At 43.1% G+C, this 27,206-nt stretch overlaps 2 protein-coding genes and 1 long non-coding RNA gene across 4 annotated transcripts in view; 2 read left to right on the forward strand and 1 right to left on the reverse strand.

The window, feature by feature from the left end:
- LOC134624401 (protein NLRC3-like) overlaps positions 1–15,909 on the forward strand; it is a 41,667-nt gene extending 25,758 nt beyond the window's left edge. Inside the window, exons 6-9 of one of the 2 annotated variants that reach the window (XM_065470278.1) lie at positions 7,039–7,212; positions 10,503–10,679; positions 13,047–13,220; positions 14,932–15,909. In XM_065470278.1, coding sequence (XP_065326350.1) covers positions 7,039–7,212; positions 10,503–10,679; positions 13,047–13,220; positions 14,932–14,941 — 535 coding nt within the window. In that variant the 3' untranslated portion in view covers positions 14,942–15,909. The remainder of the gene's footprint in view (positions 1–7,038; positions 7,213–10,502; positions 10,680–13,046; positions 13,221–14,931) is intronic. The other variant, XM_065470279.1, reaches the window with a different exon arrangement.
- LOC134622363 (NACHT, LRR and PYD domains-containing protein 12-like) overlaps positions 1–16,941 on the reverse strand; it is a 290,226-nt gene extending 273,285 nt beyond the window's left edge. Inside the window, exons 1-3 of the mRNA XM_065470155.1 lie at positions 16,928–16,941; positions 16,683–16,823; positions 16,326–16,427 (exon numbers count right to left, since the gene is read on the reverse strand). Of these exons, the coding sequence (XP_065326227.1) occupies positions 16,326–16,427; positions 16,683–16,823; positions 16,928–16,941 (257 nt within the window). The remainder of the gene's footprint in view (positions 1–16,325; positions 16,428–16,682; positions 16,824–16,927) is intronic.
- Positions 16,942–25,427: 8,486 nt separating this feature from the next.
- Positions 25,428–26,957, forward strand: LOC134624442 (uncharacterized). Its single transcript, XR_010093550.1, has 3 exons — positions 25,428–26,046; positions 26,215–26,277; positions 26,677–26,957. It is a non-coding gene; the product is annotated as an uncharacterized LOC134624442 (long non-coding RNA).
- Positions 26,958–27,206: the final 249 nt, after the last annotated feature.

Raw genomic sequence — 27,206 nt, forward strand, 5'->3', positions numbered from 1 at the left:
TGAGGGCTCAAGCACTCCTACTTTCAATAGCCCTTCAATGGTTTCTGCAATTCCCTCCTCAGCTTCTCGTTTGTGTCTGTACTGCGGTTTCCAGATTGGTGCATCAGACTTCAGTTGGAACAAAACAGGCGAGCAAGTTGCCAGGCCCACATCTGTGGATCCTGCTGACCACAAAGTGTCAGGAAGAGTCGCATCAGCATGGTCTATTCTCTCTCTTCCATGGATTCTTGAGATTTGGTCATGCTCCAATATCACTGCGTCCTTTGACAGGCAAGTGATACGGTAAATTTTACATTTTGGCGAATACCAAACATCTGGAATCTGAGTGGCTTGCCAACAGGCTTCATCCAGCGCTCTCCTGACCATCGTTCCCGCCTCCTTCGCCTGATGACCCTCATGGACCGCCAATGTGATGTGGGGCACTGAATCAGGTCCCATGTTGAACCAAGGCCGTTGTTCTTCGGTTAATTTTACAGCTGCCGCGACGCCTTCAGGACCGACATAGATGTTCTGAGAGCACACATTCCAAGTCTGACCTTCAAGTTCAGACTGGAAATGGTCCCTATAGATTTCATCATCGTCCCTATCATAATAGAGGGTGACATGGTATGGATCTCTTGAAGGAGAATAGACAGCCAAGGCCATAATCCAAGGTTTCCACTGCTGGTATTGTCTCAGAATGCCTTCGTCCACCAACCGACCCCAGTATATATCAGCTGTCGATTGTTCACAGTCTTGTAGCAAATACTGGTTCTTTGAATGTGTCCCCAGGCACAGGAACTGTTTTCCTCCCGGAAGTGTAACTGTCAATCCATCCACCGAACACATGATAGTGGCTCCCAGTTTAATGAGCAGATCCCTGCCCATCAGATTCACTGGCACGTGAGGAGACACCACATATCTGTGCTTCAATGTCTGTTTTCCCAGCTCTGTCGGGGCTGGATTGGTTATTGGCAGAGTCATAGGAACCCCCGAAAAACCCACTACAGTGACCGTGTGATTGGATAGTGTTGCACTGCTTGGTCTTTGTCTCAGCGTTGAGTAAGTCGCTCCAGTGTCCACCAGGAAGGTCATTTCAGTCCCTTCCACGGTCATCGACAACATAGGATCTGCCATTCCCATGCTGCCGGATCTCTGTGGGTCCCGTCAGTACTGCTCCTCCTCCCTGCCCCAGTCGGCCAGGGGATACTGAGCCACCGGCGCCATGCCTGGGTTTGGAGCTTGATGTCCTCTCGTTTGGACTGCTCTGCCTCGAGGAGCTCCACGTGCCTGGGGTGGATAATATGGTTCTTGTGGCCATGGTGTAGGACAGTTGCGAGCCCAGTGTCCTTGTCCTCCACACTTTAGCCACATGTTGGGGTCCAGCATAGGTCCCCCCAGACCACAACCCCTTAGTCCCACTCCTCTTTGAGATCCACCACGCCCCCTCAGCGACCTACTAGCCCCCCAGTTCCCCGCGGGTCGTCCTTGCCTTGGTCCATTGGCGGGCCATCGGTCATCAGGGTACAAAACCGGGTCCAGATCTGGCCAGTCAGGCATAGGATCGCCCTGAGGCCTTGCCACCAGCATTTTCTTAGCTCCCTCCTTACTTTCTTTTTTCTTTTCATTTAGTTTTTCTCTGGCCTCAGCCAGTTTCAATTTCACCAGCTGCCCTTGCGCCTCCTCTAACTCCTTTTTCTTTTTGGTCGCCTCGTCCTTCTCCAACTCAAGTCTGTGTATGACATGTCGCTCCCACTTTGTAGAATTTGCAACCGCAAAGTCTGGGTTCTTCTCCAGGATAGCTCTCACTCGTTCTGGTAAACCTGCCAACAGTGCAGAGTGGAACCACGCCCGATGATCTCCTTCCTGCCCAGGATGCTCTCCAGTCTGCATAATCCACTGTTCTTTTGCATGCTCTATAAACTCTCTAGTAGTGTGTTCTGGGCTCCACACTATTCTAGGTGTGGTGCCAGTGTTAGGGGTCGGATATTTGTCACGCACTGCGTCAGCGAGAGCATTTCGCACCATTTCATAGGGGACGTCATTTGGTGCACATGTGGTGCCTGCTATCTTTTCCACGTCAGCTAAACCACACCCTCTCATGGCCCGTCCAGAAACCGCTCTAAAATCACCCAGGGCGAGCTCCTCTCCTTCTGCGAGACTGTGCAGCCTCCTCAGCCAAGCAGCTCCTCCCTCTGTGATCGGGGGCAGTTGCTTCACCAGTGCCTCCAAGTCTCTGATGTTATAGGGCTTATACTCTGGTTCTCCCTTTAGCCCCTTCATCAAGGGTATAGAGAGTGGCAACTCCTCCTCTGGGTCAAGCTCCCCCTCCTTGGTTTGCAACGCGATGCTTTGGCTCCGATTTTTCTCAAAAATCGACTGTCTCTTGTCTCTTTGTTCCCCCAAAGCCCTTCCAGAGCGAAGCGTCCGCAGACCTAAGTCAGCGTTAAACTCTGGGGCGAACCCTTCGATCCCCAAAGCCGACACTTCCCGTGGTTTCCGTCCTCTTCTTGCTGACATCACAATCTCCTTCTCCAATGTTTCAATCCTTTGTTCTACTATCCCCTCTTCCAGCTCCTTCAACTTCTCTTCTAACTTTGTCACGGCTTCCCGATTGGTAGATATTTTCCCAAGGACCTCCCCCTGCCACTGATTTTCCTCCAGGTCGCCAACATCTGGCCTCTGACAGGCCTTTTGCTTTACCTTTGCCAGCAAACTCTGAGGTGGCGGGGCAGACGTATCTTCCTCTGAAGTCCATGAATCCTGGGTTACCACTTCCTGGCTGACCCGCTCTGGTGTCACCTGATCTGCACTCTTAGGAGCCATAGGTTGAGCTTCTTCCACAGCTCCTTCTGGGCTGAAGTGCGAGGGAGGAAGCAAAGTCACACGCGGTGTAGTTATGCTACCTCTTGATGTCCCAGCAACTGGCTGAGACTGAGTCACCTCTGGTGTAACTGCCACTGATTTAGGCTGTGTCACTCCTGTGTTGGCTCCCTCTGCCTGCCATGTCGGAGTCATTTGCCTACTGTCCTCCTGAAAATCCACAATTCCTCCCTTCACCGTTCCTGTTTTTCCTCCCGGCCCCCACAGAGTACCACCCTCCAAAGTCAAAATTGGAAAGGCGTACAGAGGGGGCGGGGCACTTGAGAATTGTGTCAGGCTGGGATAACCTGACGTTGATGTCCCCTCAGCCATGGCTTCCTTCGTCAGTGTTGGAGTGGTCCCGACCACTTCCTCTTTCATCCAATGAGACACCCCCTGACACATAATCGTGAACTTACAACACTTACCTTGTCTTTCCATCATCAACTTCTTTTCTGCCTTCCCTTTTCTTCCCACAAAACGTCCCACATGCTTCTCTTCCAATTCTTTTGTCCTCTTTTCACATTTTTCACCTCCAATTTGAAAGATCAAATGGAGGGGTACTCTGTCTTCCAAAGTTTTTTGTTGGTTCTCACATAATTTCTTCACTTCATCTTCCATGTTCTTACACTCCCGGGCAATCTCCTTAGGAGTTCCCTCAGAGGTAATTTTGATGGCCTTCTTAAGTTGTAGAATCTGCTCCTTCAGTGGCTTATATTTCTTCTCCCCACTGGGGGTCATCCTCTCGCTGTCAGCCATTCTGTATTTAACCTCACCCACAAAATGGCCGCTCTTGAGCTCCTCCCTTTAGTTTGCCTCGCCGCACTTCCCTTTTTACAGTCAGAGGCGCCCTGTCTGCTTAGGCTGCACTTCCTCTAAGCCCTCACAACCGCCTCACACACACACAGACTTTCTGTCTCTCCACACACACACACACACGCACACTCACAGTTGGTGCGTCGACTGCACCAATTCTCCAAAAACACAAAGTTTCTCAAAGACCCACTGCAACAAATTAAGCACGCGAAGCCAGCAAAATTCACTCTCACATTCACGTCACCCAGCAATAACAAAGTTTAAAACAAAAATAACTCCACTGTACATGCACTTCTCCCACTCTTAATAGGGAGGAAACATACATCAACCAGCTCACTCTCAATAAAATGTCACAAATAACCCACACTTCTGCCTCCTTAGGCTAAACAGAAAAATCAACCACAAATCACCCAATTGATTCTTATTGCAATTATATACTTAACAACAAAACAACAACTCTATTTTACAAGAATTTTCCAGGAGACCTCTTACTGACCTCCTCATGAAATATCACCACACCCGTGCTCACAATGCAAAATCTCAGACGCCAGACTACAGGGTTTATTCAATATACTCAAACATTACACACAACCTCTGACAAATCACCAAAAGCTCTATTATAGTCTTTTTTTCACTAAACAACATCCACATTTCTCACACACTCCAACTTCAATGGTTCACCAATACACAGCTTCCCCTTTAACTTTTTGACCAATTTAAAAGCATCTAAGCCCAGGTCCAACCTTGCTGCCCAATTGATTCCGCTTCGGGAATGCCGTCGCCGACAGCGGTCAAATTACTAGGCCCTAATTAATTTATAACCGCTTCCCGCAGCGTGACAGAGAACTCCACATCCAGCGTCTAGTTTCACACTCACGCTTTCAGCTTTACTTAAAGCTCATAAGTCACCCACGTTGGATGGTCACGGCCGGGTCCAACCCTTCATTCAAACAGCGCAGTAAAACTGTGGTCCTTGACCACTGGGTTTTTAACGGGTGCTCGACGTCCCGCGGGTACCACCCAGGCTAAGAAATAACCATGCGTCCACGGTTATTGGTCGGTGCCAAACGCTGAGCGACTGCACTCCTCGGAGTCCAACTCCGGTCCTAGACTAATTTAAATACTTTTTAAAAGCATCACTGTGGACTCCAAGTCCCAACAGTCTATTATCTGATGCCCGGATCCAATCCTGCTACTCAAAACGGGGAATAAAATCCCTTATGGCCAAATACCCTAATCTACAATCTTGCTTGACTGGCATCACAGTCAGCAAATATAACACCTTAACTTAAGCACGTAGCATTCACTTAAACACAAAACCTATTAACTTCAAATTCACCCCAGAATAAACAGCAACAAATTTTGTCAGTCAAATATCCCCAAACTTTTATTTTTTCACTAATTACCCAAAATCACCACAGACAAAATCCCCAGCAACTCCACTGAGTGAACATTTAATTTAGCTTAATTTCCAGTTCAGCACCTTTGGATATTATTTTAATCAACAGGTGGTGCTTACCTTTCTATCTTGCCTGGCACGTCACTCAGTCGACCTGCTGGGCTCTCGTCCGTCCGTCTGACCGCACCTGCCGGACCTCAGCCAACCAAGTCCCTCCTCAAACCGGGTTTTCGGCACCAAAAACTGTCCTGATTCGTATTTTGAGGTGAAGGACAAACGACTGCAGAGCCCAGTGATGCGTCAAAACAGTGATTTTATTGAACACATATATATATGTGGGAAGCCGAGCACGATCACCATATGATCCATATGAACCAGATATGAATATATAGATAACATGAATACAGTTTAACCTGCAATGAAAGATTATTATGCAATTATTCTCACACCTGGAATACAAACTGTAATATAACATCAACAGATTCAATTAATGCTTTAATGAAATGATAATGATAAATGATGCACAGTCATATATATATGCTGGTTATGAATAGTAACAGAAAAAACAATTTCATCTCCACAATCTCTTTAGAGATACACCCATCCTTCAAATCTGGGGAAAAGGAGGAGGCATTTGTCGCCACATTTGTGTCTTTAGAAACCCTTGTTGTATTTGAAGTATGTGGTGGTAAGGCAGAGGTCTAACAGTCTGCAAATTTGATTTTGGGTGAGGCTGGTTCTGTCTTCCAAGGAGCTGTCTTCTTATACTCGTTTTCTGACTCCACTGCCTCTGTTGTAGGTATGCAAGAGAGATTATGTCAAAGGACACTATGGTTTCATCTGGGTTAAATGTAAGTTTCTGGATGTTGTTGGTGAAGTCGGTGGAGTTTTTTATGTGATGCAGGGTGTTTCCCACAAGGGGCGCTAGAATGGTGGCGAGGTGTTTAGAAATGTTGTAGGTAGCTGAGTTTATGCTGCTAACAATGGGTCTAAATGGGACTCTCTGTGGATCTTGTGGAAGTCTGTAAATACAGGGTATAGCATCCCCTGGGTATAGATATGTCTATCAGTTAATGATTTTGTCCATTTTAGATTCTTGAAGGCAACTGATAACTTTCTTTTTGTAGCTGCTTTTGGGGGTTTGTTTTAATGCTTCATAGGTATTGCTGTCACTGAGGAGTGTTGTAATTATTGTGTGATAATCCATTGTGTTTAGAACAACAGTGCAGCTCCCCTTGTCGGCTGCTGATATGGTGATGTTGTGGTCTTTACTCAGGGAAGCGACGACCTTCTGTTCTTTTATTGTAAGGTTAGACGGAGGGACTTTAGCACTGGAGACGGTTGCTGAAACATTCATCCTGATTTGCTCTGCTTCCGTTTGTGATAATTTATTAATCTTTATGGCAGTTCCCGTGGCTGTGATGAGGTCCACTATGGCCAACTGTTGAGGAGAAATGGCAAAATTGAGTCCTTTGGCTAACACTTTCTTTTCAGGTTCCGTGAGATTCTTTTCTCAAAGGTTTTTCACCCATTTTTTCTTACTGTCTTCAGGTGTGAAGTCCTGTTCTTCTCTCTGTTGTGTAGGTGTTGGCTGGGAAGTATTAGTTTTCGTTAGCAAAGTATGGAATTTCCCGAGTTGTCTTTCTTTTCCTTGAGAGTGTTGGGCCCACTGAGTCTTGTCCACAAACTTGAAAACCTCTTCTAGAATAGGGGACGGTAGAAGTGTTTTCAGTTCCTGCAGGGTCTGACTAATCTTGTTCCGGAGGGCATCTGTAGGGAAATGGACCTGTCTTATCCAATCACTCAGAAGCTGATTTTGTGCTCTCTCCAGAATCAACTGTGCTCTGTGTCCCCTGCCTGTGAAAGCGCAAACTCTTGGGAACAAGATTAGTCTGCATCTTAGGTTGGAACAGAGATGGTTCCTGTTACCTGCTTGTGTCATTATTTTATAATAACACATCTTATATTTTCTATAATCACAGACTGACTCAGTGTGGACTCTTAACGACTCACTGTGAAGTTGTGACCTCAGCTCTGAAGTCCAACCCCTCCCATCTGACAGAGTTGGACATGAGTAGAAATAAGCTGCCTGATTCAGAAGTGAAATTTCTGTGTGCTGGACTGGAGAGTCCAAACTGTCGACTGGAGACTCTGAGGTGAGTTCACTGACTGCAGCTGTTGTTGTTTTTCTATATTTCAGATCTTTGATGTTTGAAACTTTCTTTAGTTCATAAATGTTCAGGATGTGTCTGAAGACAAATGTGAAGAAGTTTGAGTGCTTTTAGAAATGTTGTGTCTTTCCAAACGACTGAACAACAGTTTTTCCTTTTGGCTCCAAACAGAAGTGACAGACTTGAGCAGGGTTCATTTAAAGGCTGACAGAAGTGGGGTGGTGATGGGGAGATGTTTGACAGGACAGTTTTTCAGCCTCCACAGGTTCATGTTGTGCTCCATCAGTCAGTGAAGATGAAGTCAGTGCTGATGAGGCTGTAGAGTGTGTGAGGGATGTGAATGAGGCTGTTGAAGATCTGATGACAGCAGATAAAAAAAGGCTGCAGAGACTTTGAGCTTCTGTGAAACACAGAGAGAGAAAAGAAAGAAATGAATGTCAAAGCTAATAAAGGTGAAGTTAGGAGCTGTGATGATGTTCATGTATCAGAAGCTGATCTGGCTGCTACAGAGACAACCCACACAGCTGCTGTGGTGAGGTGTGTGTTAAAGCAGAGGAACACAGTGCAGCCTAACACAGGCCCAAACATGACAACAAAGCAGGATTCAGGCTCTGTGAGAGGATTTCAAACAGAAGCTGGAGAAGAGAAAGGACTCTGTTGGACTACAGAAAGAAGGCAGCTGAGACCAGTCCCAGTGTTTCCATGGAGCCCAGTCTAACATTCATTTATACACTAACGTACAGAAGTGAATGGGAAAATGAATCCATAGTTTCAAATGTAGAAATAGTTCTCAGTTCATTTACAGAGTTTAATACAGTTCATGAGGAAATGAGAAATGTTCAAAACAGCAGCTGAGAACAAATCTGCTTCACAAAGTTGGATCCAATTCTAACATTTTGTGATGCACTTGAATGCAGCGTGAGCAGTTCACTGCCTAACCCCACAGAGACTATCAGTCTGGACTTTTCTTTATTTCTATTGGCTGTCAGTGAGATATCAGAGCAACCAGAGACTGTGGGTCTATGTATGAAGTCTAATTCATGTGCAGTTGTTGAAGTTGTAGAATGAGAAATGGCAGTTTGAGGTATTTCCCGCTTTCATTGTCCTGCTTGTGCTGATGAAAATGTTTATTGACATGTGAATTCATTCTTCAACACTCGATTCTGCCTGAACAACGTGAAAATGTTTCTTATTTTTGTGCAACACAATTCAACGCACTGAAGTATCGACTTGTTCCATTATCCAACAATGAAAACAGGAAACAGAGACAGCTGGCCTTCAAAGTAAAAGCTGCTCCTTTTGAAACGTGTTGGCGGTAAATGGAAGAAGAGCTGAAGGACGTAAATGATCTACGTGCCTAAATATTAAACCCAGCTGATATATTAGTGTGAGTGTTGCACAGCTGATAGCTGGCTGCTCCTCCTGGAGTCTCACACACTCTTTCTGCCTGTGTCTGACACCTGTTGCATTATGGGTAACAGGGATTCCAGGCCAGCCAGATTTTGACAATAAAGCCAAAGATGGCCTTTAGTGAATGTGGGACATGATGCTGACATGACTGCAGACTGGAGCCTGAACCAGGATCTGCCAGTTCCATGTAATCCCATCATTTTAATGTCATTATGTTCTGGATCAGATGTGGAAACATCACTGCCTATTTTATTGTTCACACTAAATCCATGATGGCTCCATGTGGCCACGGATGGATGTTCAGCTTACAGAGCCCTGGGCACAAATGTGTGATATACCCTCGCCAGCTGGATTTGAATGCTCTGCTTCTTTTCCTTCTTCAATAATTAGACATACAGGGCACACAGTGTGCGAACACTGAGGCCTCACTGGACTATGGAGAGGAAGCATCACAGTCCAGCTTCACTGAAGCCTTAAAGTCTCTGATATGAAATGAAGCAGCCAGAGCTTTTTCATGAGTGGAAATCCACTGTGACTGTGAGCTGCTGCTACAGCCTCCAGATTAGCCAGCAGCTCATCCTGCTCAACATTTTCTCACCAACTTTAATGGAAGTGTGATGTTTTCAGCTGGAGTGATGGTCAGGGTGGCCTCCCTCTCCTCTTCTTCTCCTCTTCCTCTTTCATTTGTAAAGCCACTTCTGCTGCTTTCATTCATTTGGAAGTCCTGTAGCTGAGTTTGGCAGAGACTAACAGCCTCGGCAGCAGAGGGGAGAAAGGCTGTAACACCACCACTTTACTCTGTTCTACCTGTGACATCATTTAACAGAAAACATAGATATGCTCATGTTTTTAGTATGTTTGGCTTGAAGACCTAAAATGTAAGAAAATCAAATGGTGCTCTTTATTATTGTGTTGGTTTAGTTTCCTGTCTCTTGGATGGAGCCCAGCTGTGCGTGGCCCCTGGGCCTGTGGTCAGAGTGTGTGTTGGATAATCCGGCCCAGGATGAGGCCAAACTGAAATGGGATTAAATGTCTGTCACATATTTGAGCCTAATTTAGAACATCATCCATAAATACTGAGTAATAACTGGACTCTCATACAGCAAGACTAAAATGCCTTTAAACATCAGGTTATCCTGCTGATCAAAGTCCAACACTGAGTTTGTAAGAACATGTTTGTCAATCATTTTGTTTGGTTTATGAGGAAAATGATTCAATAACTTCCTGCTAATACACAACATTTCATCATATTTCCTCATAACCCTCTTTTGTCTGACCATTTGAATCACATTTGAATTTCCAATAAAGGATCCACAGAGTTTGGTGACAATAATGACAGTAGATGTTTGTGTGAAAGTGCTGGAAGCAAATGAGTGTGAGATGTTCTTTCAGTGTTGCACTTTGTAGACGCTCCCTGAGCACTGGTCTCACAGCCAGCTGCACATAGAGACCAGTGTTGTTAGTCCAGGTCAGAAGATGACTTGTTGGAATGAAAATGAGCTTGTAGTTTGTCTGCTTTAATCATGTGACTGGAAAAAGGTGTTTGACTTCAGATATGTCCATTTCTTTCACACTTCACCTTTAAAAGTGAAGCCATGTGGTTCCTGGAAGGAAAAACACGACTTTTTCAAGTCTTTTTCATGTTTTTATGATAGATGTATGACATTAGATGTGGAAAATTCAGAGTTTTTTCTCTTGTTGTGTTTGTTTGAAGCTGCTTCCTGTTGGCTTCAGCTGTTTGGAGTTTCCATTTTCTAAACTTCTACATTCTGAACCTTCTTCAGCTCTGAACAGATGATGAAACACTGAATGATTTCAAGCTCACACTTTGTCTAATAAACGTACATCTTTAATTCTTTATACAGATTGTGGACCTGTGGTTTATTAGAGATCAGCTGTGATTATCTGGCAGCAGCGCTGAAGTCCAACCCCTCCCATCTGAGAGAGCTGGACCTGAGTTTCAACAACAAGCTGCAGGATTCAGGAGTGAAGCATCTGTGTGGTTTTCTGAAGAGTCCAGGATGTAAACTTGAAACTCTGAGGTCAGTCAGAATATTTTATTTGTGCTGAGATGAATATGATGTGAAAGTTGTGCTGACACTAAACTGCAGACATCAGGCTGATATTATACTGATCCACACTGAGGATCTTCATGGTACAGTCTGTGTTCTTCTTCTTCTCTGGTTTAGTCCATTGACTGCAGCAGAACAATGTTCACATTTCAAACCTTCAAAGAAGAAGAAAAATCCTCCACTGGATAATTCACTGTTAAACTCTAAAACTCTTCATCCCACCTTAAAGTCTGTGTGACACTGAAATCCAAAGCAAAATGTGCGTTTGCTTTACAGACAGCAGTCCAACACAAACATACACACATCATCCAAAACACAGTCCAACATCCAAATCTCCTCCACTGCAGCATGAATGATGGGAAAGAGAAGGAGGAAGACTCTGACATTCAGGGTTAGAATGAGTTTCATGAAGCAGACTGTGAAGATCAAAGCTGCATTAGAAGCTTACATGAATGAATGAGTGGACGGAAGTGGACAGAGATCATCTGAAGCACTTCAAAGGCTTTAAATCAGCACATTTCTCTTTATTCTTTATCAACTCTGTTAGTTTCTCTCAGTTTTCTGTGGAATGAAGCTAACAGCAGGCTAATAAGATGCTGACCAATAGGTTTCTATTAAAGGTTGTAATTTGTATCTGAAAAAGTGCTTTGGCTCAGCAGGGATCAGCTTACAGGTAGAATGCAGCTGCTGGATGGGATTAGCATGTCATAGCTATCTACCAAACTGCTAACTGGGGGATTTCAGGCCATCTATGGATCATTTTTGCTAACTGTTTATTCAGCTGAGGCTCACAGGGCTGCAGCCTGTGCCCTAGCTGTCATATGGCAAGAGGCGTGGTCCACCTGCACAGGTGAGCAGTCCATCACAGGGCCAACAGAGAGAGACAGAGAAGCACTCTCTCACATCCACACCTACAGCCAATTTAGAAGCACCAATGAACCTAAGCAGCATTTCATTGGACTGTGGGAGAACATCCAACCTCCACAGAAAGGCCAACAAGCTTCAACCTACAACCTTCTTGCTTTAAGGCACTAGTGCGAACCACTTTTCCCCATTTCAGCCCAAATCCTGCATCTTCCTGTTTCTGACTCCAGGCCAGCTCCACTAACACTTTCTCATCAGACACTGCCACCTAGTGGAGGAAGTCTTAGTTCCATTTGAAGCTTCAGATTACAGTTAGTTCCTTTACAAAGAGGTGGAGGTGGAGGGGGCACAGGACCATCATCACTGAGTGCCATAGGACACTTAACCTTTGTTTCCATATGCTGGGAACTTCCTGTTGTTCCAAGGAGGACTGGAAAATGTGTGAAAATCTCCCAGTCAGTTCCTCACAGCACACTTCAATCATTTCCCTCCTAAAGCATCAGGACCAGGGCTTTTTCTCTCTTTGGTCCCACTAAGAGATTTCCACACAAACACCTCATCAGTGGGACTCTCAGAGCTACCAGCCCATTGCTACAATCACAAAGCTCTTCATTGAAATCAATGATATCAAAGCTGGAATCCAATGAGTCCAAGTCTTCTGCTGATTCATCATCACATTCATCTTTGCTCCTTGTTCTGCATCCCCACCATGGACTTCATTCCTTTCCAAGCCAGCCTTGAGTGTCCTTTATTCAGCTCATCCTCTGCTTTACTTTTACACCTGATTTTAGCCGCTTTATCTCTCTTTGAACAAGTTTATGTGCCTCAGTCTTTTTTTTCTCTCCCTCATAACAAGACAGCTTCTTCTGCCTGAGAACATGTTGGAGTGATTTACTAATCCAGGGCTGCTTATTGGGGAAAATACTTCCTTTTTTCAAAGTAATCCCCATTATTCCCAGAAAGAAATGTCAGTAGAAATGATCTAGGTGAGAACATGAGCCTTTAACAAGTCCCAGTGGGTGCAGTCAAAGCAGTCCCTCAGTCCCAGTATAGAGTCTTTGGTCCAGACTGGAACAACTGTGTGCCCAGTTTGAGCTCTCTTCAGTCCTGTGACCTGACAGACCCAGAGGGGCCATCACATCACATGTAGAAGCTCCCCTAATGGAGCCACAACTCATGTCCAATACTCAGTCTGTCTTGTTGGACCAACTGGAAGAAAAGATTCAAGGACTTAGTCACAGAACAGAGATTCAAATCTCCAAAATCCAACTGGCTGCATCAGGACATATAGTCTGAAACTCTGCACAGTTTCCTGTTTGAAGCTGCTTCCTGTTGGCTTCTGCTGTTTGGAGTTTCCATTTTCTAAACTTCTACATTCTGAACCTTCTTCAGCTCTGAACAGATGATGAAACACTGAATGATTTCAAGCTCACACTTTGTCTAATAAACTTACATCTTTCATTCTTTATACAGATTGAAGCGCTGTGGTTTGTCAAAGGTCAGCTGTGATTATCTGGCAGCAGCGCTGAAGTCCAACCCCTCCCATCTGAGAGAGCTAGACCTCAGAGACAACAAACTGCAGGATACAGATGTGAAGCAGCTGTGTGATCTTCAGGAGAGTCCAGACTACAGACTGGAGACTGTGAGGTCAGTAGAGTGATGGAGTGAGTGGGTGGTGCTGTCAGCAGTATTGTACTAAACACAGTCAGTATGAAACAAAGATCCAGTGTTTCCTGTAAAGCTGCAGCTTCTCAGTGAAGCTGTGAGAGGAGAATGGTGACAGGCTTCAGGATTGGACACAAATACTTCCTGTTTCTGACCTTTATGGTCCCCATAGCAACGACTTTAGTGAGAGCAGATGTTTGGATGGAATTCCTCCAGTTAACAGCTGGAACCGTCCATCTGGATTGTTGGGCTTGTTGTTGGGGTTCCTACAGAGCTCAGAGTGGACACATCAAGGTTCTTCTAATGAATGAAAGTCCAAACTCAAACTAGGAGTGAAAAACGTTTTCATCAACTTCAATAAAAATCCAAAGATTAGAAAAAGTGAAGCAACAATGTGTCCTAGTACAGTCCCAGCACTGAAGTCCCTGCTGCTCTTTATAGTGATGTGTCGTTCGCGAACGAAACGGCTCTTAGAGCCGGATCTTTGAAGTGAACGACGCGAGCCGGCTCATTATTGGGAGCCGTGGGTTGTTTTTTTCATTATCTCACCCTCTCTTTCACCCTTTTTTTCGCTTCACTCCGCAAGCGAGACTTGTGCTTGCGCTGGGCAGAGGGGGGAGGGGCGGTAGTTACACTCGTAGTAGCGCAGGAACAGAGCAGGAGGGAGAGAGAGAGAGAGAGAGCCAGGGACAACAACGTCACAGAAAGGTATAGTGATCATCCACAACTATTTTCAGTTGCAGATGATAAAGGATTCAGAAAGTTTATTCATGCAGGCCCATATGACAGAGAATATGCATCTTCTTTTTGTTTTTCATATTTTAATTTATATTTAATTGTGTTGTGGTTTGCAGTGTTTTGTGTTGTTTCATTTTAAATTTGTTTAAAAGGAAAAAGATGAAAATTTAAATAGTTAAATGTTTAAAATGTAAATAGTTGTTTTTTCTATTATATGATTTATTTATCACATTTTATGTGGAGTTAATAAATAAAAGTATATTTACGGTGGCCCCTAGAGACAAAGCATGTACAAACTTCAAAACACGTAAAAACTCCAAAACACATTTCTAGCGTTAACTGAACTTCCAAAACAGAGCTACCTAGATCACTTACATTACACAATTGAAAGCATATGTGTATTGTTTGTGTATTTATACACAAGCACTCATATATATTTAAATGCGTTATAAAAAAAATGTTCGTTACTACCACACACCAAATCTGGTCGTTGGTACTTGCTGGCTTGTGTAGCTACTAGGTAACAAAAGCTCAACACTGCGCCTAGCATCCTGGAGCACTTCTGTTGTGTTTCGTACGTGCTTCAGAGTTTATTACGTGTTTTGGAGTTTCTTCATGCTTCCGGGTTTGTACGTGCTATGGAGTTTTTACGTGTTTTGGAGTTTTTACGTTTATATATATTTATATATAAACATATATAAATAAAACCACATTTTTTTACATTAGTAATTCCTTTTGTGCATAATTTCATATTGTTGTTAATAATAAATTAATTAAAGCAACAAAACAACCTGAAGAGCCGTTTGGGAGTTGAAAGAGCCGGTTCTCTAAAAAGAGCCAGAAATCCCATCACTAGCTCTTCATACTGGATGTGCTGCATCACTGACTGACAGTTGATGAAGAGTCTCTGGAAACACTCGTTTATCTCCTCTGCTCTTCCTCCTTCTCTCTGCAGGTGGAGGTGATGATGGTAAACAGGACGGTGTGTGTGCTGAGAGAGGAGCAGCTGTGTCCTGATGCTCCAGAGAGGTTGAAGCAGCAGCAGCTTGTGTGTAGAGATGCTCTGACTGGGCCATGTTACTGGGAGGTGGAGAGCTTCATCCAGCAGTGACTGACAGAGGAATGAAGTGCAGATGACTGTCAGTGCTGCAGAGTGAACTGCTCTGAGAACAGCTCCACTGTCAGACACAATGTAGAGTCCAGCATCATCCCTGTGTGTCCCTCTGGATCTGACAGAGGATCATCAGTGTATCTGGACTGCTCTGCTGCTGCTCTGTCCTTCTACAGTCTCTGCACAGTCTCTGGGTAATCTGGACTCAGAACCTTCTGGATCTTCTTCAGCTCGTTCTTCACAAAAGTGATGATGTTGTCCTCCAGCAGCTGGAACAGAATATTTATGAATGAGCCAATCAGACTGAAATCATGGAGCCAAACATCAGATCCATGTTGGACACACCGACAATCCACTGGTCTACAAAGAGCAGCATGGAGATGACTGTGAACAGAATAGATGTAACAGTAGTTGTTGTACATGTACAGACCATAAATATGGAGTCCAGCTGTGTTTGATGCTGCTGGGCAGACTGACCACTGGGAACCTCTGAGCTCTGCTGGTCCACTCTGTGGAGGAACCATGGAGAATTAGTGTCATTGTACCAACACACACACAGACACACACTTTGATTATTGAAATGTATCTGAAAGCTGTGTTCAGTTGTTTTTGCTGCTTCCCTCACAAATGTGCTTCTGAAAGAACTGTTAAAAATTCCCATAAACACTCGTAAACCTGTGAAGAGCCTTTTTTGAACAGTTTAAGCTGTTATATGTTGACTGACATCATATTAAATGCTGTGGATTCAGAATATGATGTCACTCAAGTTTACATGTGTGTGAAGGCAGACGAGTGAGTACTTTTTTGGTAATACAGTGTAAAGTTGCACTGATTGATTTCCATGAACAGCACTGTGATTAAATCTGAGCATCAGTATGGTGGGATTATCCACTACATCCACACCACTGTGGTCCAGTGTTGTCCTGATGGAGTAACAGCAGCCAGTATGATCCAGGCTTTAGCTACTGGGTCTCTGTGTGACCTCTCAGACTGTTTAACAGATCAGACACAAAGAGAATCAGAGCAGCTCTTTAAAGACAAACATGAACCCACTCAGGTCACACTTTCCCCACAGATATGAGCATCACTGTCCTCAAACAGCAAATGACCAAGTCTAACATTTGGATCTTTTCTCTTTGTTTTCTTTTTAATGAATCTTTGTAACAATCTGAGGATGTTTCAGGTCAGATTTATCCAGGAAACACAAACATGTAAAGGAGTCATCACAGCTCTCTGACCTCGTTGGTCCAGGTTCACCACTGAAGAGTGGAGGTTGACCTTTGGACCGGTCACTCCTCACAGACGGACAGCTGGACCCTGCAGACTGTGACCTCTGACCTCTGCAGACACAAACATGATTGAAGCAGCTGTGATCACACAGACTGCAGATGATGCAGCTGTTTCCTGTCAGTAACATCCTCTTAGATTAGAGTTCAGCTTTTTACAGGAAAACTGGACAAAACTGATTCTTGTTACAAATTCATTTTCATTTCCTCTCAGCTCACAAACACAGACAGAAAATCAACCAGAATCAACACTGATTATAATGTCAGTGCAGAATTATTTCTGTTACTCAGTGAGTTCATCTCTCTGACCTCGTTGGTACAGGTTCACCACTGAAGTCTGGAGGACGACCTTTGGACCCGTCACTGGTCACAGAAGGACAGCTGGACCCTGCAGACTCTGCTCTGTCCTCCTCTTCCTCCATCATCATCTTCTTGTGTACTTCAGTCAGTCTGAGAGGTAAACCACAAACACTCAGTGAGTTCACTGACCTGTCATGTAACCTAGAAACCAGGTCACCTGATCCACTTCACCGATCACAGAAACCTGGTCTCACCTGCTGACTGACATTTATGACCTTCCAACAACGAAACAAAAAAAGCAATAAATTGACAAAACAGCTCTGAGTGTGATGCAGTCAGCTCACTGCAAACTCCGACCTCAGTATGAATTAAAGCTCAGACACTTTAGGATCACATGATAGCTGTGACTGTCCTAGTTTAACATGTGAACTTCATACATGTAACATTGATGTTTATGCAGATCTCAGCTCGTCATTAAGTATTTAAGTCAATACCTTATATCATATCAAAATATGCAATTGAAAATTTATTTTTAAATATTTTTTAAGTGATTAAAATCGTGTCCAGAGTTTTTGTCAACACCATCAGATTTTTTTAAAAGTACAAAAAAATCAGGAATTATTGTGGGTAGCTTACACTCTGAGGTCCCCTTTACCACTTCCTGTTTGATACACATGCCATAAGGTCACTGCTGTGATAATTTTTTTGTTTTTATTTCATTTATTGCACACCTTTCTGATAAAACTCTGTGTCACAACCATAGTGCGTCAACACCAAAGTCGATGTAATGCAAGATTTAATTATTTTTCTTTGTAAAAAGAGCTTAATTTAGGTAGATTGTTGAAGCCATAAGCAAATGATGAAAAACAAGATGGCTTCTGTCAGAAAAACATGTGTTATGAGAGAAAGTAGGGTATTTTGTCAACACCATCAGACGTCAACGCCATCAGGATTTTTTCTAATGGTGTTGACAAATGCCACAAAAGTGTGCTATTCACCATTTATATTAAGTTATTTTTATTAATATTTCAGTCATATTACTTACTGTGTATTTTACTGATATTTCTGCTTTTCAGATGTGTCAAATATTATCAAATTTGCCTTATCTTGAATATCATTGTTTATGTATACATTATTAATCCTGTAGGAAAATGCTTAGTCCTCTGCATTTAACCCATTCACTCAGTGATGCAGTGGGCAGCTACAAATCCAGGATAGCCGCTGTTTGTTGGATTTGAATGCCCAACCTTCCGATCATGTGGCATCTACTGAGCTATCTCTGCCCCGAGAGCTGTTCTTTAAGTGATGATGTATGAATCCTGCTTCCGGGCACAAACTACTCTGTGTTTATTAAGCCTGTTGTGCTGTTAAAATGTTTTAATGCTTTTTATCTTGTTCTATTACATCTGAACAAGCCCCTAAAAACAGTCAGTGATCACTGTCAGCCTAACCATCGGGAACCCTCACGTTAACTTTTATCAAGTGGAAAAAAGTTAGAATTCATCCTCCAGCTTCACTGTTTATGTTATGCTAACATAGCTGTGTCGCTAGCCACCACATAGCACATCATTATATACCAGCTAGCCCAACTTCAGTAACCCTACAAACGTCACTGCTGTTTAATTTTCTGTCTTCATTTATGTTGGAAGTGACAGCAGAGCTGGTATATCATGTTCAGGTGGAAACAAGCAATCTAACTTATAACGCTGTTAAATTTCATATATTCTGTTATCATGTATGCCTGGATGTTACACCTGGTAGAGCAGCCACACTGATCATTTTATTAACGATGAAAGAATTTAGACAGTTTGTAACTCTCCTTTGACTTTGGGATCTGCAGCGGAGTTTGGACCTGGAAATGGCTAATGACATCAGACTTAAAGACCAGATAGCATCTCTATTGCTTAATGCATAATTGTGTTGTGAATATTCATCCTTAATCTGTAAAAAAGCATCAGGTTCAGAAAAACTATAGTAATTACAAAATGGTACATTTCAGGCTAGAATAGCAAAGGGGAACCTGACAGTAGAGGAACGGAAGAGAAGGAACAGGGATGATGAAAAAAGGAGAGAAAAAATTAACAGCCAGCCCGAGTTGAAGAAAGAGTTTCTCATAAAGGAAAGGGAACGATGGAGAAATAGACTGAAAAAGAGAAAAATAAAGAACATCAGTGATCTGAAAGAAAGAGAAAAAAGGCAGAAGAGAAGGTTTTGGAAGAAAGCACAGAGAGACAAAAGGAGAGAAAGTACAGCGGGGTCTAACAACCACACAACAAGGAGCAGTAGGCAGCTACTTGCTGGTGAACTATTAAGATGTAGAACTTGACATGTTCTCTGGCTGGCTGGAGCAGCATCTAATGACCAACTCGCAAAATAAGAATAAATCAACATACACAAAAAACTATCTGATCTGACGGTGCCCCAATCGGTTGATCTGCTGGTGTGTGTATATATGTGTGCGTGTGTGTCTCCTCTCTCTCTGTCTTTCCCCTCCGGCTCCACTCTTGTGTATACGGAGGTAACCTAGCAACAGGGGACCTCCAACCCGGAAGTGCTGTCGCCCAAAGCTGCCGCACCTGCAATCAATTCACCAGCTGCTGCCAATCATCTACCAGCTTGGGCAGGGATATTCAGTGGTGTGGTTGAGTGACAGACAGCGCTGGAGTATTGCACTAAGCCTGGCAGTGTTACGAGCTCAGCCAGTCACCCTGTGTTCGTGATAATTAACACCAGCCTTCACCTACCTGTGAGTCCTTTCCTCACCCACACGGCAACCACTGACATGATGGGAACCACCTGCTTTGGGAACTGGTCCCAGTCGGGCTTGCAAAGCTAGTTTCCAGAACCTGGAGGCCAACAGGAGCTGATTCAAAGCTGCACAGAGCCCATTTACATGCAGCCTAAGTTATGTTTGTTTGTTAGCCACGTGTCCCCACATCACATGCAGCCAATCATAAAGTTACTCAAAATACAAGGATTTTACATTTGCACCATTTCATTCTTGTGATAGTTAAACTGAGTTATTAGGATAAAATGCTTTTCAAAACAGCCAAATAAACCTGCCATAAAAACAGGCATGTATCTGACTGTGTCAGCTGAGTTATTAGTTACAACTCACCCAGCTTTTTCATTGGCTGTCCTCTTACATGTGACCTTGGCTACATTGTTGCTGAGTCAGAGTTTTCTCTAAGATTTCTCCACCCTGAGGTCAGGGGTCAGCTCTGTCTCACACTCAGTACAAACCACCAGCATCACTCAGTCTGCAAGTGTCACATTAGTTGACTGGTAGTGACGGTTGTGCCGATGCAGTGGATTTACCACATGTGAACTTACTGCAGTATTTTGACACAGATGTGCATTCAGATCCAACTGAGCCTGTCTGTGATCAACACCACGAGCAGCCCTCTAACATCACAGCTCAGCCTGTGCAATATTCACCTGTTAGTACTGAGCTGGAGATAAACTGAGCCTGTCAGCCACAGAGCACTAAACTGTTGTCCTACAGACAAACACATCTTTACACCCTGTCACACATCATTTGCAGCTTTGGATGAACTTTAGCAAAGGTCACTTATTAAAAACAAAAACAGCTGATTGAAAAGCCTGGCTGAGTGACACACAGACAGGTTTCAATATGTACACAATGATCTCCACACAGAGCTACATGAATTCATATGGACTGAAATAAAACCAGTTTTACTGCAATAACAGCTCCATAAGGTAACTCCCATTCCCAGCAACACACCCACTGTGTTTAAGGTGGACTGGATGAAGAGTCGTCAATAAGAACAGACAGATGAAGGTGAACAAATGCTCAAACATGTGAGATAAAGGCTCTGTACTTGTGCTGGTAGATGTCTGGGTCTGGGCTGGTTCTGATGTACAGGTCATCCATAGACAGCCGTGCAGCACCGCGTACCTCATCACTCCAATCCTGTTTTTAATCTACAAGGAAACAAGAAGGCTCACTGCTCTGTGCAAGCAAATATGTTTTTGAAAGGATTTCCTCAAACTACCAGTCTTTACATCTTGTACAAGCACATCAAACATTATCAGGAAATGATGCTTTTTTTCTTCTTTGAAAGCTGTGATGCTGCTTGGAGACATAATTACAAAAGTAACATGTTCAGCAGCAGCAGCTCAGAGCTGGAAGTACAAGTGTGGCAACATGTGGCCAGAGTGGTGACAGAGTTGAACACTAACCTCTGTTATGGTGGATAAATAATGCAGCTGCAGTATTAAGGCTCCTCATGGCTGCACAATACATGCATCAGCAAAGGGCAATAATCCCAACTAGGAGTAGAGCCGAACCCCAATATGGTATTTGGAAAGGCACAAATAACATGTATTTTACGAATACTTATTTTGAACAAATACTTTAAAAAATATTTGTATTCGGGAACAAGAAAAACTTTATATCAAAAAATTGAGTTTCCTTATGAGACCTCAGTGCATGACTGGATGAGTGAGTGACACAGGCTGCTGCACACAGCAACAGAGAGGCCCTCTGGAGGTCAGAACACAAACTGCATGATGTCACTGTAACCACCACAGAGACAGGAAGTGTTTTTAAATGATGAAACACTGAAATGATGCTAACGGCTGTCGTTAGGCTCACTGACAGCAGTGCTGATGTGTTCATGTCAAACACTGGCTCAGGTCAGACTCCCTCATCCTTCTCCAACATGAGGCCGCCCTCAGACCCACAGGAGCTCTGACCTTTGACCTCCTGACCCCAACCATTTTAGTCTCTTTGCATCTTTAAATGCAAATCCATCCAAACTGTAGCCGAGAAAAAGAAGCTGGAAGCTGTTCTATGAATGATGTTCATACCAGAGTTTCTGTTTCCAGCTCAGACGTGTTAAACGCTGCTGCTGTGATACATTTGTCATTTCCTGCGTTCACTACCATCCATGTCAAAGCGCTGAAGTCATCTGATCACTTTAATGCAGTAAAACAGGAGCTGTAAGTCTGACATTTATTTACTGTCATCACAAACACACAGCTGGATTAGCACCAGACAAAGGGCTGATAAACTGAAAACCATTATTTGATTTTTATTATTATATATCCTGTTTATGTGGATGCACTTTTCTATCTGTCAGTGCTGAAGCAGACGTCACTGATCACATGACTCTGAGGGATGTTTCCAGCACCTCGCTGAATCTGAGCCATGAAGATTTAAGGCGGCTCTGAAGGCAAAGCAGGTCTGAGCCTGTGTTAGCAAGCTGTACCTAATAAAGTGGCAGCAAGGACTCAGTCAGTAATGATAAGAGCCAGCAGGGGGCAGCACAGAGAGGTGAGGCACTGTCAGAGAAGCTGGCTGACATCAGACTGGTGATATTCCATAATCTACACCTGAAATAATAAACAGGTTCAGCTCTCTGTTTTGCTGCAGGGTCTCTTTGTTCTTCATTCTTCACATATCCGTGTTGAGCTGAATGTAAATCCTGAGGCTGAGTGGTCTTTGTACAGGGCAAAGCTATGAGCACAAACAAGAAGTGAGGAAAAATCCAGGCAGCCAGCCTGTGTCTGTCCTACCAGTCAGACAGCTCTTTTAAATCACCATTTTAAAAAACATTTTAAAAACCAGTTTTTTATCATGGAATTCAAAAATGAATTTACAAATGCCAAATTTATTCTAAAATTCATTATTTAATCACAGAATTCTTTATTTTGATGCACGTGGCTCTTGTGGTCCTCCATAAATTTCATATATACAATATTGTTTTTAATGAGCAGCTGCAGGTTTTCATCGTTCTTCTTCACTTGGACAACATCATCTTCACATTTTAATGTTTTTACAATAACAAAAGATCAGAAACAATTACCAAGTCTGCATGAAAATATAGATATACAACTTGTAGACTTGTGTTACTTCTATGTTTGGAACGTGACACAGTTCAGAGTCTGAGTTAAAGTTGTGGCTCATAACTTATTGTTCTACCCAAGTACGGATCTAAAACCCCGACATAAAGCAATAACAGATCAAAATATTACATAATACATAATGTACATAAATAATCTATATACTTCATGTCAATGATCTGTGTGTGTGCTGGTTGAAGGTCTGACATCAGCATCACGTCACCTGTGAGCAGCGAGCAGAGAACAGGTGAGTCTGTTTATATTAATAACCTCCACAGATGTTAGCAGATTATGATCAGATTATGAGCTGGAACATTTCTAAATGATGATTCAAGTCCATTCATCATAAATCTGAGCGTCAAATATAGAAACAATACTTTTATCATTTCATCTTCATCTTTACACTAAAATGTTCACAAACATGTCTAACACGAGCAGCATTTATCATCATCTGAAAGCTTCAGGTGAACATTCCATCCTGCTGTTGTCGATGGTGCAGGCGTACTGCTCCTGAAGATACTTCCTGTCAAATTTCTGTCCAGTCGACTGATCACAGAGACAACCAGAGATGTGAAGAGTGGCTTTAAACCTGGAGGAGAGGAGCACCAGGGACAGAGCCAAGGTCACCACAGAGAACGGGACGCTTTCATATTCCCGTTCTGGGAGGATGAACGGGATGACGATGCGGTTCCTTCCTGGTGGGCCGTGTTTAGCTGAGAGAGACTCAAAGCGTTTCCACACTCCATCATCATCTGGTGAAAGGGGGCTAATCGTGATGTTTGGGACCATCTGTGCTCCAGCTTTCTTCAGTGAGTTCCAGTGATCTGGCAGGTTCACAGGTCGATGTTTGTCATCAGGAATGGTACAGCCTTGTTTCCTACAGTAAAAAACTCTGTGCTGAGGCCTCAGTTTTCCTGTAGCGATACCGTACGGTAAACCAGAAGTGACGCAGTTCCAGGGAGAATACAGGAGCACGTCAGTGATGGTGGGCAGAGGCAGGTAACAGCTGGCTGGGATCATGAAGTCTCTGATTGCTCCATGAGCCACAAAGGTGATGTGAACATCATCGCTGTGGTTCTTCTTCTCCTCCTCATCAATGTGTTTCTTCAGGAAGTCAAACATGTCTGTGAGTTTGCTGAAGGCGTCAGATTCTGAGTTTTTTCTCAGCCACTGCAGGACGACTTCATCTGTGCAGCTTCTCATTGCCAGCTTTGTCAGTCTTTGCCTTTCATCACAGCTGCTCAGTCTGTCCTCTCTGCAGTGTGTAAATAACCTCTGAAACAATTTGCTGAAACAGGAATTATAGAAAAAACATTTTAAGCACAGCAAATATTTAATCTGTCCACAGATGCATCCTGAAACAAAACACAGAGAAAATCTTCTCGTTTCATTTCACTCTTTGCTTCCAAACTTACTCCAGTTCCTCGTTTCTGTCCATCTCCTCAGAGGAAGTTTGACTGTCTTTAACGTTGTCCTTCAGGTGCTTCCTGCGGTCAATAATCAGCAGCATGTGGGTCAGATCTCAGGTACATGAATACAGACTCTTGGCTCATCTTCGGTATTTTGAAAAGCTTGCAGTAAAAATGATCAGAGTTCAGTTAAAGATTATTTCGTTGCTGGGAAACAAACACTCTTTGTCCTCAAACTGAAAGAAGAAGAACGTTCCTGCATCATAGACGTTGTTTATTTGTCTGATTTAAACCTGAATAAAATCCTAAAAACAGCTAGCCTCTGTTTGTATTCATGCTTCATGCTTGGTTGGTTAAAAACTGTTGATGACATTTATACCATAATGTATGAATGTTCAGTTATGGACCAGCCTGCTCATCATGTGGACAAACTAACAAAAGAACATTTCAGAAAGACAAAAACGTCAGCTTACCTGCTCCAAAACGTCCACTCTGACCCTGTGCAGCCTGTGGAATAGAATAGGGCAGAAAAGACCTTTAGTCGTGGCACGCCACCATGCTGCAGGTCTCTGATTGGCTGACTAAACAAGCTGTATGGTATGAAAGTACCTGCACAGACACCAAATGAAAGTAAAACCTGAGCGGGGATTCCCCAAATGTGAAAACAAAAGTAAAAACATGACTCAGAGTTTCAGTACAAAGAGCTCAGCAGGACCTCAGAGCTGTGGTCAAATTCATGAACACGAAGTTAGGCCTCTACACCAACGTGACCGTATGGATTACATCTGCCCATCACTGGTGGATTTAATAGCCCTTCCCACAGCCACAGGTGTCAGTGGCTCCAACTTCGGGGCCCACACCTTTGTGATTAACCCACACCTGTTTGCTTCATCTTATTTCTGTTTCATGTGGTTCTTTGTTTTCTACTTTGGCTGTGAGAAGCAGATTTTTTGTTATAAAAACATTATATACAGCTGCTGCTATAAGTTTGTTTACAACCTCTCTCTCCCACAGCGTGTCTGTGTCCTGTCTTCCTCACCCAACCGCCAGCTGGTTGCGGCAGATGGCCGCCCCTCCCTGAGCCTGGTTCTGTTAATAATACATACAGAGAAAAAACCCAACAATCATATGACCCCATATGATCAAGACCTTTGGAGACAGTGAGAAGGAAAAACTCCCTTTTAACAGGAAGAAACCTGTAGGCTCTACCTTACAGTATAAAGCACCTCTTGTGATTTGATGCTGTAGAAATAAAATTAAATTACATCTTTATTCTTTCTTTTCTTTTATATTATTGAAAAAAATTAAAACAAAGATGACGCAGTCAGCCATGTTCCCCATGTCCTGTTTTATTAGGAGCAATAAAAAAAGCGGAGGCGTCGCCCTGAAGCCTGACCTTTGTGTTCATGTATTCTGTCATGGTCCTGGGTTGGTGACCCGGTGTTTTTGGTTTTTGTACTTTTACTTGTGACATTGTTATGTATTATGACTGTTGTGTTTTGGTTTCCTAGGGTTTAGTTTGTGCTCCCTCTGTTTGGTGTCATCTCTGCTGTGGATCCCCTGTAGTGTAGTCAAGTCTCTGTGTTTAGCCCAAGTCTCTGAGTCTGTGGCTGTGTCCCAATTCAGGGTATGCACGCTTGATATTTGGGGAAATCGACGGCGCATTTGGAGTATGCATTTGAAGTACACTTTGAATTGGGTGAGCCGTCGTCACGTGGCGTTAGCGTGTGTGTGTTTTTCCTGTTTTACTTTGAAGGTCACAAAATAAACTTTTAAGATATTTTCAGGCGAGAATGTAGCTGTGTAAATTTCAAATATCTGCTCGATTTATCAAGACATCACATATTTGCAAAAATGCTCCGACGTTTTCGGAGACGTCCATTTGTTTTTCATGCTTTGTGGCGGCTTTTGGACATCTGTGGCATTTATTAATGTCAAATCTAGCCTTTATTTAACAACATAAGCAAACTCTATGTTACGATGATTGCACAGCCATTAAGGATCAAATCAATGTTCTGTTTTTTCTCCCTCTGCTTGCTTCTTACTGTCTTTGAGGCTCGGGACCAGCACTCCTGCTGTTGGACAGAAAGACATCAGTAAGTATTTTGGTTTTCCAATATATTAGCAACTGTCAGTGACATTTATATTAATCAGGCTGAACTTTAATCATACTTTAGATCAGCCTGTTTTACTTATTGTTTTGTTTGTGCTTTGGTTTGGGGAAGTTGTTTCTTTACTGATCTTTTCCTGTCTTCTGTTATTAGACTTGAGATATGACTGCACGATGCTGTTGCTGTGACTCCAGTTAATTCTACAAGACATGCTGTGTAAGTAAACAAACAGCAACAGTTTGGTCTGCATTTCTTGAAAGATCACATCCCCTAAACTTAGTTTAGAGGGTCTACACTGTATATAGTGAAGTCTGCAAGTTTTCTAACAGCAAAATTTGTTTTGTGCCCAAAATCATTTTGCAGATCATTAGAATGAAAGTTATTGGCCATGTTTGCATAGCCCTTTTTAAAATGATGCTTTCATGACATTATTGTGTGTCGGTTGGTGGTCAGGGCTATCCAGACTGACAATTGGGACATTGAATGTCACCTCTCCGGTGGGGAGGGAGCCTGAGATTGTCTAAATTGGAGTCTGTTTTATACCAGAAGCAGAAAAAAATGTTTTAAGAAAGCAATTAAGTTCATGTTCCAAAAAATATGATTGTTTGCTTGCAGGACACCAGGAGAAATGAGTCCTCCGTCACAGATGGTGTGGTCAGTGAAGATGGTCGCCTGCAGGTTCAAGCTCATTGCATCTCCAACCCACATCCACTGCCACTGTACTGAAGGGAAGTTAAAGACTTTCTTCTGCACCTACATTTGGATCACCTCGATCCATGACAGTCATTCAGGCAGTAATGCCTGGACTGGAAACAAGCATCCTTAAAATAATACAACATTCCAGCTCCTGTGTTGGAATGGAAAACAAATGTGTTGTTTAAATCAGAGACTGCACTTGTGACATAAATATTTTATTTTGATTATATAAGTAATGTAAGTGCAAAACAAACTTGTGGTAGGCCTAAACTTATTTTCAGAATAATTACATCTGAGACTTTGTTTCACTGTAAGATTATAACAGTGATGGCAATATTGTTTGTTGTTCAGTAGAACAGTGTCCAGTATGTTGGCTGTTGTACTTTGTTGTGTTTGAAAATAAAAGTTGGGCTCATTTTAACATCATTACAAAAATTGTTGTTAATTAT

The sequence above is a fragment of the Pelmatolapia mariae genome, linkage group LG3_W, assembly GCF_036321145.2.
Source record: "Pelmatolapia mariae isolate MD_Pm_ZW linkage group LG3_W, Pm_UMD_F_2, whole genome shotgun sequence".
Lineage (NCBI taxonomy): Eukaryota > Metazoa > Chordata > Actinopteri > Cichliformes > Cichlidae > Pelmatolapia > Pelmatolapia mariae.